Source organism: Pristis pectinata, chromosome 26 (genome assembly GCF_009764475.1).
Source record: "Pristis pectinata isolate sPriPec2 chromosome 26, sPriPec2.1.pri, whole genome shotgun sequence".
Lineage (NCBI taxonomy): Eukaryota > Metazoa > Chordata > Chondrichthyes > Rhinopristiformes > Pristidae > Pristis > Pristis pectinata.
The window spans coordinates 29,268,445-29,286,054 of NC_067430.1; the positions used below are offsets into that span (position 1 = coordinate 29,268,445).

The 17,610-nt window shown below is 46.0% G+C and overlaps 1 protein-coding gene across 10 annotated transcripts in view; it reads left to right on the forward strand.

The window, feature by feature from the left end:
* Positions 1–17,610, forward strand: part of agrn (agrin) — a 501,404-nt gene that overhangs the window by 442,848 nt on the left and 40,946 nt on the right. For all 10 annotated transcript variants that reach the window (XM_052039159.1, XM_052039162.1, XM_052039160.1 and 7 more), the window contains 5 exons: positions 3–122; positions 5,534–5,875; positions 8,669–8,861; positions 12,768–12,983; positions 16,629–16,858. In XM_052039159.1, the coding sequence (XP_051895119.1) occupies positions 3–122; positions 5,534–5,875; positions 8,669–8,861; positions 12,768–12,983; positions 16,629–16,858 (1,101 nt within the window). The remainder of the gene's footprint in view (positions 1–2; positions 123–5,533; positions 5,876–8,668; positions 8,862–12,767; positions 12,984–16,628; positions 16,859–17,610) is intronic.

Sequence of the window (17,610 nt, forward strand, 5' to 3'; positions counted from 1 at the left end):
AGGAACGAGTTACACCGCCCGGGATGTACAACGGGGTTTGCTTCAGCAAGTGAAACAGTCCAGGAAGAAATCCATTGTGGTGAAGAAACCAGAACAGGACAACATCAAGATCGTGGACTTTGGTAAACTGATTTCTGTTGTCATTGGCGTTAGAGAGTCATCCAGCTGAGAAAGGGAACCCGGCTCACTCCGTCCATGCCGACCTTTCTGCCCACCTACACTATTCCCATTTGCCTGCAATAGGACGGTATTCTTCTATGTCCAATCCAGGTGAAGGGTCTCGACTGTCCATTTCCCTCCACAGATGCTGCCTGACCCGCTGAGTTTCTCCAGCGCTTTGTGTGTTGCTCCTCCTGTGACTTGCCTGCTTGTATCTGTCGAAATGCCCATCAAACATAGTCATTGTATTGGCTTCCACCGCCTCCTTTGGCAGCAAGTTCCAGATATCAACCACTCTCTGTGTGAAAAACTTTCACCTCTGATCCTCTTTAAAACTTGTTCCTCTCACCTTAAACCCATGCTCTTTTGTTTTGGATCCCCCTACCAGGGGAAAAAAGGCTCTGACTATCTACCCTATCTATGCCTCTCATTAATCTTATTTACCCCAATCAGGTCACCCCTCGGCCTCCTTCACTCCAGGGAAAACAAGCTCACCCTGTCCAATCTCTCCCCATAACTAAAGTTTTCCAATCCAGGCAACATCCTGGGAAAGAGAAACAAAGGACTGAAGATGCAGGAATCTAGAAGGAAACCACGATGATGCTGGAGGAACTCAGCGGGCCAGGCAGCATCCGTGGAGAAAAGCAGGCGGTCAACATTTCGGGTCAGGACCCTTCTTCAAGACTGTAGATAGGAAAACGGGAAGCCCAATATATAGGAGAGAGAAGCAGAGCAGTGATAGGTGGACAAAAGAGGGGAGGCGGGGTGGGCACAAGGTGGTGATAGGTAGATGCAGGTAAATACCTGAAGAAGGGTCCTGACCCAAAACATTGTCCGCCTGCTTTCCTCCACGGATGCTGCCTGGCCTGCTGAGTTGCTCCAGTGTCATCGTGTTTTTCAACATCCTGGGGAACCTCTCCAAGCCACTCTTGCCTTCTCTGCCAAAGGCGGAGACTCTCCCAGAGCTGGGTTTCCACCGGAGAGTTGGGATTGTACAGTGGACGTGGGTGTGATGGGTTAGCGAGACTTCACAACTTGAGGACCTCCACACGTCACTGAGCAGGTTGTACGCCGAGCAGCCTGGAGCCTTGTCCTGTTCCACACTCCACCCTAATCACAGCACAAGGGCAAGTTTAAACCTTGCTTTGTAGAAACCACACATGAACAATTGTTGGTGCGCACCTTTCTATTTACAGGTACAAATATAAAACCACTGCATAATGAATAGGTACTTAATTTGTCGCCTGCAATAATGTTTCATTTCTATGGATCCGTCTGCCTCACGCCACGTTAAAAGATTTGTAACCCTTCTTTTAATTGAAATGTTTCCAATGAATATTCCCCCAAGTGTTCTGCACATTACAGCACAGGAGGGCAGCTTGCTGGCTGGTTAATACTTCTGATTACCAACCCCTTTCTCATGGTGCACTGGGAGTGACACCAGCCCTCTGTGAGCAGCAGATCTTGCTGCCGTGCAGGTGCCCCATGTTTTATTAGACGGAGAACACCCCCCTCCCCCCCCCCGCCCGCCAAATCTTCATCCGTTCACTCGTTTTATGTGCTGAAGTTTTCCAGAAAGTTCTGTGCAACATAACGTAAACTGCAACCAGGATCCCTGGCGAGACTGGGTCCGGTGGCAGAATCACCTTGTCACCCTCTTGTGGTGGGCAGATGAATTGTTGTAATCTGCAGCTGTAACTGTGTACAAACTCCCGGTGGGTTTAACTGATTTGTGAATTGTCCACCTGAAATAAATATTTAAATTCTTAAATTTAGGGTTTTCACTGCTCGGTTCTGCAGAAGGGATTCCCTCCTTTTACATTCCCGAAGCCTCTCAGCCGTAGAACATGTCCTGGAAATTGTCTTGGGTGGTCTGTGCTGTCTGTGCCACACAAGGGGATTTAATGAAGCTCCTGGGCTTTCACTGGGCCACCAGTGTGGCTCTGAGTCCTGCTTGTGCACGGGCACCAGTGGGGTCAACTCAGCTTGGGCACCTGTTGATTACAAATCACGAGCCAAGAAGGTTAGGTCCTCTCAAGAAGGAGGATTCACAATCCTTTCTATCCAACTTCAAGGGACGCTGAAAGGGATTAGCCTCCATGGTCCACCCCCCCTACAGATCAGAACATGGACCTTCTTAGTTCCCTTTAAGACAGTAACAACTCGCCCCTTCCGTTCCTCAACAGACGACTGCTAAATCCACCCTCCCTATCCACGGTCCGATACACCGACCAGATCCTCTCTTCCCTCCTACCACGCCTGAAGATACAATGTTCCTCACTTCCCTCCACATTGAGCCTTGACCAACTCCTTCCAATGCCCTCCACACTGCAGAGCCAACAGGGGCAAGGCATCTGTACACACAATATACATGGCTGAACCTGTTGCACTGAGTGCCATGGGCTCTGTGTGTAACAGCACAGAAGTGCACTGTCCTCGCACTGTGAGTTCAGTGAACTTCAGAGTTGTGGAAGAGATTCTGGGCTGACTGTGTTGGCTGAATTTGTGGCTCGTGAGCTCAGTCACAGCCTAGGCCACAGGCTCCGATAAGCAGACGCTGAGAGTTGTCCACTGCCTGCGGCCTGTTGTTTGTGCCTTCACACCAAAGCAGGAGAGAATTCGGTTCCGCTCTACAAATTCCAGGGCCTTGCTGTCCATTAGTTACATGTTTTACCTCAGTACCTCCTGGTGAATGTTGTACACACAGCGTAACCTTGCAGGTATAGTGGGGAGCAGGGTGGGATTTTTAATCCCAAGTGGAGGAACAGCACCCCATATTCCGCCTGGGGAGTCTCCAACCTGACGGCATGAACATTGAATTCTCCATCTTCAGGTAACCTGCTCCCTTTTCTCTCTCCTGATCTACCCAGTTCCTCCTGCATCCACCCTGGCCCCCATCACCCTGCTTCTTGCCCCTCCTCCACCCACGCCATCTGCCCGTCACCCACACACCCCTCCCACTGGGTCCCCTCCCCTACTGTTCCCATCTGTCCTCCCCACCTCCCTCCCTTTATTCCAGGCTCCACCTCCCTCTCCTATCAGATTCAGTCATCTGCAGCCCTCTGTCACCTCCACCTACCACCTCCCAGTCAATATTTCCACTCCCCCCTCCTCAATCTGCCTATCACCCCCCCCCCCTCACCTGGATCCACCCGTCACCTGCAAGATCTTGCTCCACCCCTTCCCCTCACCTCTTTATACCGGCTACCTCCCCTCTGTCTTCCAGTCCAGATGAAGGGTCTCGACCCAAAACGTCAACTGACCATCTCCCTCCACAGACGCTGCCTGACCCGCTGAGTTCCTCCAGCAGATTGTTTGTTGCTCCAGATTCCAGCGTCTGCAGTCTCCCGTGTCTCCGGGATTTTGAAATCTTGTTTACGCCGTGAAATCCCAGCGTGATTACAGCACGACAACAGCCCATTGAGTACGTGCAGGCACCATCCAGCTCCCAAAGTACCTCCCTGTTGCCCAGTTTCTCTTTCAAATGGCACAGCTGGTAGAGCTACCACCTCACATCTCCAGTGACCCAGGTTCAATCCTGACCTCGGGCGCTGTCTGTGTGGAGTTTGCACGTTCTCCCTGTGACCGCGTGGGTTTCCCCCGGGGTGCTCCGGGTCCCTCCCACATCCCAAAGATGTACGGGTCGGTAGGTTAAATTGCCGCTGTAACTTGCCCCTAATGTGTAGGTGAGGGGTAGGATCTGGGGGGAATAAAGAGGGATTAGTGTAGGTGGATGTTTGAAGGCTGCTGAAGGGCCTGTTTTGCATCTGTAAGCCACCGTGACCAAGCGCTAACCCAGTTCTGTTTGAACACTGCAACTGACTCCACAAGGCAGTGCATTCCAGACCCTCAATGCTCCGTGTGAGTAAATGTTCCCTCTTGGTACCTCTTCCTCTTTTGCCAGTCACCTTCATTTCACATCCCCCTCAGTGGGAGCAGTCTCTCTGTCTGTTCCCTACGTGATCCAAATTCAGGTCGTCTCTCAGCCCTGCTGGCACTGAGAACAGCCCCAGCCTCTCCAGTTCTCGGTTCTGGTATATTTTTAGTAAAATACTACCGGTAAATTTCTTCTGCACCCTCTCCAAAGCCTTCACATCTCTACTAAAGAGTGGCACTCATACACAGTCACCAACATTACTGAACTTCACACTGATGGTATTTTAAAACCTTCCTTGTTGTTTTCTGGGCATGAAAAGCAGCTTCACCATCCTCTTTGTGAGTTAGGGAAGCCTCTCATCCTTGCCCTCCCCGGATGATGCACATCCAAGTGTCCTACCCCTCACCTGCACACTAGGGGCAATTTACAGCAGCCAATTCACCTACCGACCCGCACGTCCGTTGGAATGTGGGAGGGGAAACCGGAGCGCCCGGGAGATACCCACGCGGCCAGGGGGAGAACGCGCACCTGAGGTCAGGATTGAACCTGGGTCACTGGAGGTGTGAGGCAGTGGCCCCACCCGCTCTGCCACTTGAACGGGAAACATTTGTCGGGCAATAGGGAGAGGCTTGGGGAGCTGGATGGAGACTCACTGTGCTGCCACTGTGCAGTAATCACTCTGTGATTTCAAGGGGTAAACTGGATTTAAAAGTCCCACCCTGCTCCCCACTATACCTGCAAGGTTACGCTGTGTGTACAACTTTCACCAGGAGGTGCTGAGGTAAATCATGCAACTAATGGACAGCAAGGCCCTGGAATTTGTAGAGCGGAACTGAATTCTCTCCTGCTTTGGTGGGAGGTCAAAAGCACAGTGTAAGCTTGGTGCATTTCCGCTCTGTTACACACAGAGCCCATGGCATTGAGTGCAACAGCTTCAGCCACGTATACTATGTGTACAAATGCCTTTCCCCTGTTGGCTCTGCAGTGTGGAGGGCATTGGAAGGACTTGGTCAAGGCTCAACGTGGAGGGAAGCGAGGAACATTGTACCTTCAGGCGTGGTGGAACGTGTATCATCACTTGTGGTGGGGGGGAGAGAGAATCAAGTCGATGTATTGGGGCATGGGAGGTGGGTGGAATTAGCAGTCATCTGTTGAGGTCATCAGGGACGTGAGGCATCCGCACTACCTGCTGCACCACTGTACTGCCGAATGAAAAATGTGGCTTCAAAACAGAAGAGTTAGGAATTAAATCCAGTCATTGTTGCAATGCACAGATCTGAATTGCTATATATATATATTCATTCTATAAAGACGTGTTGGTATAATTTTTTCAGTGGATCACATTTGAAGCATTTTCCTACAGTAAAGGTAATTTATAAGTGAAAGTTACTGGAATGATTATTTGACCAATGAAGGTGTTGAATTGCCGTGCATTTCTGGGCCTGTTGGTTTAATTGAGAGTGTGTGGGTTTTCCTGTTTGGTCACTTTCCCTGCAGATTGGGCGCCTGTTCTGTTTACAACTACCAGCACGACCACAGCTGCCACCACGGTTCCTGTAACCACCGCGTCTGCTCTGGTCACCCTCCCGCTGGCCGTCACCAGGCGACCTCCTCCTGCCACCACCAGACGGCCGAAAATCCTCCCGCTATCCAAATGGCCCCCGACTACCGCGAGGCCAGCCACCACCAGGAGGCCCTCCATCTCCTTGAAAGCTGACGTCAAGCCCCCCAAGCCCTGTGATTCCCAACCTTGTCTCCACGGAGGCACCTGTGAAGATGACGGGGAGGACTATACCTGCAGCTGCCCAGCCGGAAAGGGAGGAGCGGTCTGTGAGCGAAGTAAGGACTTGATAACGGCCTCTTTTCTTAATTTATGAATTTACAAAAAAGAACTAAAGAAATAGGAGCAGGAGAAACCATCCAGCTCGTCGAAACTGCACCATTCATGGACATCTTGGCTGATCTTCCTCCTTGGCCCAATTTCCATCACCGCTCCTTAATGCCCAGAAAATCTTCTAATGCAGGGTTTCAACCTGAAACATTGACAATTCCTTCCCCCCCAACAGATGCTGCTCGACCCGCTGAGTTCCTCCAGCAGATTGTTTGCTGCTTCAGATTCCAGTGTCTGTGGTCTCTCGTGTCTCCATCTCTTGATCTCTTTTGATCTCAATGTTGGAACTTCCCCAGTCCCCCAGAGTAGAGATCTCGTGTTTCACCGCCCTCTTGAGTGAAGAAAGCTCTCCTCATCTCCATCCTAAACGACCTGCCCTTATTCTCAAACTGTGACCCCTTGGTCCAAAGCTCCTCACTTTGGGGAAACATCCCTGTATCCAGCCTCTCAAGCCCTTTAAGAATTTTGTGAGTTTTTGATGCGGTCTCCCCTCGTCCTTCTAAGCTCTGAACAATACACGAGTGGAGGCACAGGAGACCGCAGATGCTGGAATCTGGAGCAACACACAAAATGCTGGAGGAACTCAGCAGGTCAGGCAGCATCTGTGGAGGGAAATGGACAGTCAACATTTTGGGTCGAGACCCTTCACCTGGACTCATCTGACCCAATAAGTTCCTCTAGCACCTTTTTGTGTTGCTCCGAACAATACACTCCCAGATTTAAGAGTGGAATACTTTTTGCAAAGGAATGTTGTCTCCAATCTTTCCTCCCTCTATCTGACAATGCTCCAGGGTTAAGAAGGCAGTTGGCCTTTGGTGCCCTATCTTAATGGCCTCTGTTGGGTTTGTTAGTGAATGTTAACCCACAATATGACTGTGGGAGATCACTCTGAGCCCGTTTGTGGATTCAAGTGACATCCATTCTTGACCATTTCTAGTGGAGGTCATTGCAGATGAAACAGAAGTGTTGGAAGGGCTGTAAAACACCACCCCGCCACCCCAGCCAACTTCCCTAACTGGGGGCCATGTGACCAAGTGCACCACCTATGTGGTCAGCATGGACACGATGGGCCAAAGGGCCTTTTCTGTGCAGTATGACTCTACTTGGTCTGGATGGAGATCTGCTCAGTGATTGGATATAAAGGCTTGCTGGTCCTCACGGTTACGCGTCTCTGAGCCTTTCTTGACTCAGGGTCACTGGCCGAGCCTCTGCCTCACAGCACCAGTGACCCAGGCTCAATCCGGTGCTGTCTGTGTGGAGTTTGCACATTCTCCCTGTGGCCGCGTGGGTTTCCTCCGGAGCTCCAGTTTCCTCCCACATCCCAGAGACGGTCAGTTAATTGGCTGCTCTAAATTGCCCCTAATGTGTAGGTGAGTGGTAGAATGTGGGGGGGGGGGGAAGAGTTGATGTACCACAGCTGGCCAGCGGTTCCCCGCAGAATCGTGGGCCAGCCTTCAGCATAATGATGCAGCTCTATAAAACTCTGGTTAGACCACACTTAGAGTACTGTGTCCAGTTCTGGTCGCCTCATTATAGGAAGGATGTGGAGGCGTTGGAAAGGGTGAAGAGGAGATTTACCAGGATGCTGCCCAGTTTAGAGAGTATGGATTATGAGGAGAGACTAAGGGGGCTTGGGCTTTACTCTTTGGAGAGAAGGAGGATGAGAGGAGACATGATAGAGGTGTACAAAATATTAAAAGGAATAGATAGAGTGGACAGCCAGCACCTTTTTCCCAGGGCACCAATGCTCAATACAAGAGGGCATGGCTTTAAAGTAATAGGTGGGAAGTTCAAAGGAGATATCAGAGGAAGGTCTTTTACCCAGAGAGTGGCTGTGGCATGGAATGCGCTGCCTGGGGTGGTGGTGGAGGCAGGCACATTGGTCAAATTCAAGAGATTACTAGATAAGCATAAGGAGGAATTTAAAATAGAGGGTATGTGGGAGGAAGGGGTTAGATAGTCTTAGGCAAGGTTTAAAGGTCGGCACAACATTGTGGGCCGAAGGGCCTGTATTGTGCTGTACTATGTTCCATGTTCTATAACCCGACCCACTGTGGCTCTCCACTCAGTGTGGAAAATGTAGCTCATACTACCTCCATCTCATCCTGAATAAATTGCTTAATTTTCTTTGTTACGTTAAGTGCCATGATACTTTTTTGTTAATTATGCTGTAAACCACATCACTCTTTCAGAGTATGGATAAGATATCACCACATTTAATTCAGTTAAAAAATAACATTTATTTTTGGCTGTTGTGATTCACTGGTTAGGTATTATAGAAATCTGAGCATATCTAAGATATGCTGCGTCTCATATTATGAAGGGAATGTATTGCGCGTGAGGAATAAAGGGGATTATCAAACTGAAAAATAAGCTATAAATATTGGGCAGCTGGAGTTATAGAATTTAGCAGCTAAAATAGTGTTCACAAGGCTCAAACTGGGCAGCTGAGCTATATATAAGTTTTAAAGCTTTCTCTTTTAATGTAATGTGAAAGAATAGCATCAGAAATAGATTATGACCGAGTAATTTTAAAAGGGAAACAAATAGATAAAAAGCTTAAAATATATGTATATCCTTTATATTAATGTTTTGTTGTATATTAACTGTTTTGATGTTTATTGTATGACTAAATGGTTAATCAACTTAACATATTTATTTTTTTAAATGTACTTTAGTTCAGAAACTTTAGTTCCTTGCTTACTTTTGAACTCTGCTGAGCTGTGTTTTACCTTGAGCAGCAATCGTGTACTATCTCCCCGAGTTTGGTGGTAAATCTTACCTGGCGTTTAAGACTATGAAGGCTTATTACACGGTGCGGATCAGTCTGGAGTTCCGTGCCTCGGACCTGGATGGATTACTTCTGTACAACGGACAGAAAAAAGGCAAAGACTTCATTTCTCTAGCTCTTGTGCGGGGTTATGTGGAGCTGAGGTAAGACATTCCTTGTCTAAAGAAGGGCATTACCTACCACAGTATAATTAAAAGTACTTTCAGTAATGTCGGAACAATGTAAAACACACACCGCCAGGCTCAAGGACAGCTCCTATCCCGCTGTTGTAGGACTATTGAACGGTTCCCTAGTACGATAAGATTGGCTCTTGACCTCACAATTACCTCATCATGACCTTGCACCTTATTGTTTGCCTGCACTGCACTTTCTCGGTAACTGTAACACTTTATTCTGCATTCTGTTATTGTTTTCCCTTGTACTACCTCACTGCACTCTTGTAATGAAATGATCTGTATGGATGGCTTGTAAAATAAAGCTTTTCACTGTACCTCAGTACATGTGACAATAATAAACCAATTTACCCCATGAATGAAGAATGGATAAGTCCTTCCATTGTAAAAGACTTATTGTACTAAAACACAAACTCTAAGCCTTTGCTAATTCTATTGTAACCAATGTTCATGTTTTACAGTCTTTGAACGTTTGCAAATTTAAATTTCCATTGAAGAGGAAAATGAGATTTTATCCTGCCCCATGAGACTGTTTTATTTCCTTGTGCTGTTACTATAAGATGTTATTTTACCCTTAAAGTAGTTTTTCACAGATAACTATCACCCTGAGCACCAGATCTTACCCAATTTCAAAATACTTATTCAACTCAGTGGATAATAAATGTTTGCAACAATCTATCAGAGGGGAAAAAACATCTGCATTGTTTAAAGAAGCAGCTGGATGGTATTATGGGAGATTTAATTGAATCTCAAAGGGCTAAATAGCCTTTTCGTGCACTCACCTCCCTTTGAATTCACACGTGAACATGTTTATCATATGATATTTTAATATCATATGAACATTGTTCACCTCTTTATCACCACAACACTTGCCCACCCACCACTCCCCAACCCTTGCGACCTACAGCTTGTGAATTCAGAAAGGGTGTGGTTCCTACACTGAAGCTACCTTCATAACCTCCAGTGCCACAGGGTTCCAGAGGCACAGGAGTGGACTGGTTCAGTTACCTCCAGCCTGCAGCAAGGTCAGCAGCTGAGGGATTTACATTCAAACAATTAAATCAATCTGGATTTTTTCTAACAAAAAGCTGTTCTTAATAACAGTAACCATGAAACTACTAATTGTCATTAAAACCTATCTGGTGCACCAGTGACCTTCAGGGAAGGTCTACATGTGACTTCAGACCCTCCTCTGTGGTTGACTCTCAATTGACTCCGTGGTTCAGCGGCATGTAGGGACGGGCAATGAATGCTGGCATTGCCAGTATGTTCACAGGAGACACACATTCTCAGTTCTGAAGCAGGGTTTCGACCCGAAATGTCAATGATTCCTTCCCCCCCACCCCCACAGATGCTGCTCGACCTGCTGAGTTCCTCCAGCAGATTGTTTGATGTTGCAGTGATGTTCACATCCTGTGAATGTGTACATAAAAGTTGCAGTTGGTTACATTAACTTACCAGAGTCTTTAGTATTGTCTGTCATCATTTTAAAATGCTACAAACTTCTCCCCAAATAATCCAACAGTTGAAGCAACCTTAACTCAGCCAGTTCTGCCTCCTGCACAAAACCCCCTCCATCTCAGCACTCCCCATGTAAACAGGGGAAGGGGACAAGTGGGACCAACTAGGCAGAGCAGAACTGCTTACTGATGGGTTGGGATGAGAAGACTTTTTTTTTCCTGAGTTTTGGAGGAAGCAGGTACAACACCTACAAACATTCACAGAATAAATCCCAAATGTGAGTTCATTTTCAGAAAACTTCTTCCAGATCTGAGCTTGCCTTCTGGTGAGGACCGTGGACAATGAAAGGTTTTAATGTGCTTGAAATATATGTTTATGAATAAACCAATCAGGAGCTGGAGTAGGCCACTCAGCCCTTCGAGCCTGTCCTACCACTGGAATAGTACCATGGCTGATAAAACTGGAATCTCAGCTCTGCATCCACAGTAACCTACATGTTTGCAGATGACACCACCATAGTGGGCCAAATCTCAAATAGTGATGATTTGGAGTACAGGAAGGAGATAGGGAGCCTAATGACATTTCTCTCAACCTTTCTCTCAGTGTCAGTAAAACAAAAGAGCTGGTTATTGACTTCAGGAAGGGGGTTGGTTTCCCTTGTACTACCTCAATGCACTGTTGTAATGAAATGATCTGTATGGATGGCGTGCAAAGCAAGGTTTATCACTGTACCTCGGTACATGTGACAATAATGAACCAATTTACCAATTTAACCTTTCACTCACTTGCTTATCAAGAACCCATCTATCTGTACTTCCAGGGCCCTTTGAGGAAGAGAATTCCAAAGTCTTATGATTATCTGAGAGAAAAGATTTTGCCACCTCTTTGTATTAAGTGGGCGACCGCTTTTGTTGGCAGAGTTCCTCTAGTTCTCGATTTCCACAGGATAAACATCCTCTCCACATCTACCCTGTCAAGACCCCTCAGGATCTTATGTTTCAATCAAAATCGCCTCCAAACTCCAGTAGACACCGGCCTAGCCTGTATAATCTTTCCCCATTACCCTCCTCCCCTCCCCATTCCAGATATCTTTCCAGTAAACCTTCTCTGAATTGCTTAGTCAATCTACTTTCCAGCCTGAACCCCACATTATGTTGATAATTGAATCCCAAGCAACACTGAAATACCAAATGATCATCAGTTCATGGGTTCCCAACACCTCTGTAGACCTGATGCACCCTAGGAAACAAGCCCTGCTCCCACCGCTCATATAATTTACATGCTTAAACTGTTGCACAACTCCCTACGGTAACACAAAACTATTCCATGAGCTTAATGAGTCCTATCTGCTTTTCCATTTACTGTTTTCACATTAATTGGATTTGCTTGTATTGCTTGGACATGTCTTCTGGAGTAAACAATAAGAATCTTCCAGAAGCTCTTCAAAATTTTGTTTCAACCAGGAATGACGGGACATTGAGGATTTGCCCATCCCCAGTGAGGCACAAAGGGGGACACTCTCAGAAGAGTGCCAGAACACATTATTTACATTGCAGTGCAGTTATAAGGAAACTCTGAGGTGCCATCAGTTGGATGAGACATTAATCCGAAGTGCAGTCTACCCCCCCTAAAGATCTCATGAAACTACTTCGAAGAAGAAATAGGGTTGTTCCTGCCAATGTATTACCATTATCATGTTTGTGGGAGCTTGCTGTGAGAAAATGTGTTTGTCACATTATAACAATGACTGCACCTTAAAGTGTGTTTTGTTGGCTGTGATCCATTTTGCAAGATTGTGAAAGACTCCATATAAATGCAAATGTGTTGTTTTGTCACCAATTGATGATCTAAAGCAAATATTATTATAATGACTGCTATCTAAGAGAAATCGATTTGAGGTTGGAACTTGTGACAAGACATGAACCAAAGCAAATCAGTATAACTTGTATAGTTTTTGTATAATTTATGTTTTACTTGTGAATGTTGTACCTCTGATGCTCTGTGGCTGTGATGCTGCTACAAGTTAGTTTTTCATTGCACCTGTGCACACATGGACTTGTGCGTCTGACAATAAACTCGATAAGTGGATACTCAAGAGACTGCAGATGCTGGAAATCTGGAACAACACACAAAGGAGTTGGAGGAACTCAGGGCTCAGGCAGCCTCTGTGGAGGGAAATGGACAGTCGATGTTTCAGGAAACCCAAAACGTCGACTTTTCATTTCCATCCAGAGGTGCTGCCTGACCCGTTGAGCTCCACCAGCTCTGCTGTGTGTTGAGTTGTTAAGAACATTGATTAGCAGAAACCTGTGGGGAAACGAATGCCTGAAGGGCTGTGCTCCCGACTGATTCTGAATTTTCAAATGACTTCCAGTGCTTGGTTTAGTCACTTTGTTTTCCTCTCAATCCCTGAAGGTTTAACACGGGCTCTGGAACCGGTGTCATCACCAGCAAAACACCAATAAAACCTGGAAACTGGCACCAAGTGGTGGTGAACCGTAATCGGCGCAGTGGGATGCTGTCAGTGGACGGCGAGCCACATGTGATTGGAGAGAGCCCCACTGGAACAGATGGGCTTAATCTGGACACGGATCTGTTCCTGGGTGGAGCACCCGAGGATGAGATGACACTGTAAGTGATTTTGATCTTTCCAAGGTGGTGTATGTGCCAATTGGCTGTCCCTTTTCATACAGGATCTAGGCTTCAAAAGGTGTTTCATTGTATGTTGCATGCTGGTTTCTCTATCCTGCAGTATGGTATTGCATCTTGCGAGCCGAAAACCTTGTGTGCTGAAAAGTGCATCTTCGATAATTGTCCAGGTTAAATTGGACAAGAGTATTTGGAAGCTTTGGAGATTGGTGTATTGATCTGATGCCTTCAACCTGCTGCAGAGCTAATTTCTGTTTCCACAGATCGTGTGCTTAAAAAATGCAAGTTCTTAAGAATTATAAGAGGTCCCTAAGGATTACCTGTATCTTTGGAAACTTATTTATTTCTTCAATTTTATGACAAGACCAGCACTTACTGTCCATCCTAAGTTGCTCCTGTACTCAGAACTTGGCAAGTGTTTCAGAGGGTAGTTAGGTGTTTGGAATCTCGTGTTGGTCAGACTGCATCAAGCCAGATTTCCTTGTGTTAATGAAGGAGATTAGATGTTACGACAATCCAGTGGTTTCACGGCCACTATTGTTGAGATTAGCTGCTTGTTCCAGATTTATTTTATCACCAGCGCCGTGGTGGGATTCGAACCCATGTCTCCAGATGTAGACCTCTGAATGCAGGTGCAGCAGTGTAGCCAATAAGCTGCCATCCCTGTACACGAGTTCTTTCAGCAAACTTGGAGTGACAGTGAAAAAAAAAGTGAATTGCAGATGACTGATTTATTGTGGTGCACTATTGAAGAATCTGATTTGATAATCCCACATTAGTTCCACTTTATTTGGCCTTGTTGATTAGGCTGAAGTCCATCACACTCTGATTCTTTGCAGAGAGCCTGAAATCTATTGTGTTGGTGTTTAAGAGGCTTTTAGATAGGTACATCAATATGCAGGGATGGAGGGATATGGACCATGTGCAGACAGAAGGGATCAGGTTTCATTAGCAATTAGTTCGGCACAACATCGTGGGCCAAAGGGCCTGTTCCTCTGCTTTTCTATAGAACAACTGGTGTTGCAAGTCGATGATGGAACCCAATTACCCTTCAAGGGATTCCTTCTCCCATCTTCCTGAAGAAGCCATTCCAAGCTTTATGCCAGGACTCAATGGTATGATGATACTGAGTGTACTTTCCGAGAGCTCTAAACTTAAGTCAAGACTTTAAGTTCTATCTGGCATAAGTATCTACGAGTACCCTCACTATAGGGAGATTATACTATATCAACCTACACTTCAAGGACTAGTTCACTTCACTACTTTAGTCTCTACGGAAAGGTCAAGCTGTCAATATCTCGAGCTGTGGGTCCCTCCTCCCAACCAAGGGGAAGATACTTCCAGCTAATAAAGCAGTTTAACCAGTTTATTTTATTTTAAGTGAGACACATTTAATTCTAATAAGTAATTCTTAACAATGACTTGTGACTTACAAAGGATTCCCAGACACAAGTACAATTCTCACAAGCTAAAAAGTCAGACCAACAAGTTGCAGAGGAACAAGTCGTCCGCCGCAAAAGCCAAAGGCTGAGGAGTGAATTCTAGGCCTTCTTTCTGTAACCCTGTCTCTCTGTCATTCCCCCTCCCCTGACTGTTTTCTAACGTTTATACTGTTTTTTCACTGAGTTGACATCATTGGCCTGTGATGATTTTTCAACCACATTTTCAGCTCAGGTGACTGGAGGGTTGAATTCAGTAAACGTGGACCCCGTTGTTCTCCTGTTTATGTTAAGAGGCTGAGCAGGGAATATTGGTGAGAAGCTTAACTTAGCACACAACAAACATCTTGAGCCTTGGACCATTTCTGCTGTTTTTGCAAAAGGGATTTTAGCCGAATGAGCAACCACTTCTTGACCTTTGGACAGGTCATGCTGCTGTGCTAAAAAGCTGAGGTCAGCAATAAACCTTTTGGTGTATGGGAAGTGAATACCCCTCACAGTGGAGAAGAGCATTTGGAAGCTTTGGAGAATGGTGATCTGAAGGTTTCAAGCTGCTGCAGAACTCATTTCTGTTTCCACAGATAATGTGTTTAAAACATGCAAGTTCATAAAAATTGTCAGAATTCTCCAAGAATTACCTGAACCTTTGGGGCACTTATTTATTTCTTCTGATACCTTGTCCGAGTGGCAATGTTCACACACCAACACTGATGGTGCTTGCAAGCTTTTCAATCATAGATGACTCAGACCTTGCGATAACCTGACATCACATGCAGACATTTCCTTCTGCTATTGCTGGACACCAGTGTTGAGTAGGAGCCTTAACTGACTTTCTGCTCCTGGCTGCATAAAGTCAAACGACTTTGCTGACTTTGTAGGGTCCAGAACTGGGACCTGGAATTTTCCTGATCTCTTCCTCCCTGAATATGCATCAAAAGAAACCAAGGAACATTAATTCAATTGGAAATAAAAAAAGATGAAGTGTTTCTTTCGTGCTGAAATAAAGACAGAAAGTGCCCAGTAGATCAGGCATGGAGAGGGGAAGAGTCCTAACATTTCAGATCGATGAGGTCTCATCAGAACTAGGAAGAATTAGAAATGAAACAAAGCTCAAGTTGCAGAGAAGTGGGAGGAGGGAGGTGAGCAGAAGTCCAGGGGAAAAAAATGACACAGGTGGGGGTGCTGGGTGGGAGAGGGTGGGGAGGTTGTAGGGGGAGATGAATGAAATCAGAAATAGAACTCCCATAATCCGGTGCACTCGAGACTTTGGTGGTGACAGATTTTCTCGACCGTTGGTTGTTATTCCTATGAATACCTCAACACCCTTTTAATTCATTTATTTTAAAGAAATTACAAAGTAGTATAGTAATTTTTCCCAGTGAACTCAGTAAGTTTATACAGGCGCCCCTGTGAGTTTAAAGGGAGTGTGGGAAACAGATTCCAGATTCCAAACCATCTGGATTGCCAAATAATGGAATAAGCAGATTATTGGGGTGTTACTGTACCAGAAGAGACCAGAGAGAAAACAGAATATTGTTTGGAATACAACAGGTTAGAGGAACGATTGATTATTTGGAATTGGAGAATACAGTGTTGGGTCCATATGTTTAGTCAGTACTGTTTCTTCAAGCTTTGTTGGATCAGCGGAGGAGGTGATGGTCAGAGTGGGACAGAGAATTGTGGAAGCTCAGGGTCACCCTTGCAGATTGAACAAGGGTGTTCTACAAAGCTTCACCCAATCTATGTTTAGTTTCGGCAGTCAAGAGGAGACCCTACCGTAAGCATGGAATGCAGTACAGTGCAAGCACACTGCATCATGTTTCACTTTGGTGGGTTCTGAGGAAAGGCCTTCAAGTTGAAGCATTAGCCTGGCTCACCTCTCTGCAGATGCTGCCTGACCTGCTGAGTGTTCCCAGCATTTTCTGCAATAGAAATTGAACTTGTACAAATAGTAGCATCTGAAACTGACTTCACTGGAACCAAATATCAGAAACTGAGTCAAAGATCGCAAAAGCTCTTTTCTCTGTCTGTTCAGTCCAAATGATGAAGGAGAAGTTTCTCCTCCTGTTCGTACTATTGTTTGTTTCTGAATTTGTACATATATACTTGGCATCCAGTTCTAGTTGTGTAAGTTGCTTGCCTGGTTATATTGCTCTGGGTTTTATGGAAATGCTGTTTGTATTTCTAGTGTTACAGAAAGGACGGCAGCTACAAAGGGACTCCGGGGATGTATCCGACTGCTGGATGTCAATAACCTAATCTACAACCTGCAGGAAAAGGGCAGTGATGTCTTGTACGGCAGTGGGGTGGGGGAGTGTGGAAATAACCCCTGTGCTCCCAACCCCTGCAAGAATAATGGCAAGTGCCATGTGAAGGAAGCAGAGATGTTCCACTGTGTATGTGTCGGCGAGTTTTCAGGTAACCACCTTGACAATTGATAATTAATAATATTGCTATCTGTTGATGTAACCAGCAGGGTCTAAACTTCCTGCTACCGATTTAATGCAGAACTGACTCCATCCCAGATCCTGAGCTCGCGGTTAATGTCATGGTAATTGATAATTAGTTTATTATTGTCATCTGTACGGAAATACAGTGAACAGCTCTTGTTTGCCTGCCCTGCAGACAGACCATTCCAAACATAAGTACAACAAGCTAGTACAAAAAGAAAACAGAATGCAGAATATAGTGTCAGGTACAGAGAAAGTGCAGTTCAGGTAGACAAATAAAGTGCAAGGGCCACGACGAGGTAGACTGAGAGATCACCTTTATCATATAAGAGATCTGTTCAAGAGGGAGACAGAAGCTCCCTTAGCAACAGAGGCAAGAGGTTGGGGAAGTGGTTTGGGAGGGGAGGGATGGGGGTGGTTGAACAGTTACACCTGATGCAGGAAATAGGCAGCGACTTACTAAAGAACTTTGCAGCAAGGGGCCCGGTGGAACTAGGTCAAGGCATGGCTCAGCGTCTCAGCTTTCTCCCGCCCATGGACCCTGGAGGCCAGACTTTTTAATCTGTAAAATCTGACCAGGACTTCAGCAAGAATGGATGTGTTACTGATGTCAATGAAGAACTTAGTTTCAATGGTCTACGGATGGTGGGATTGGAAGCTCTGAGAGCAGTATGGAGCACTAAGCATCTACTTTGCCTCTATTTACAACAAGCTTTGTGG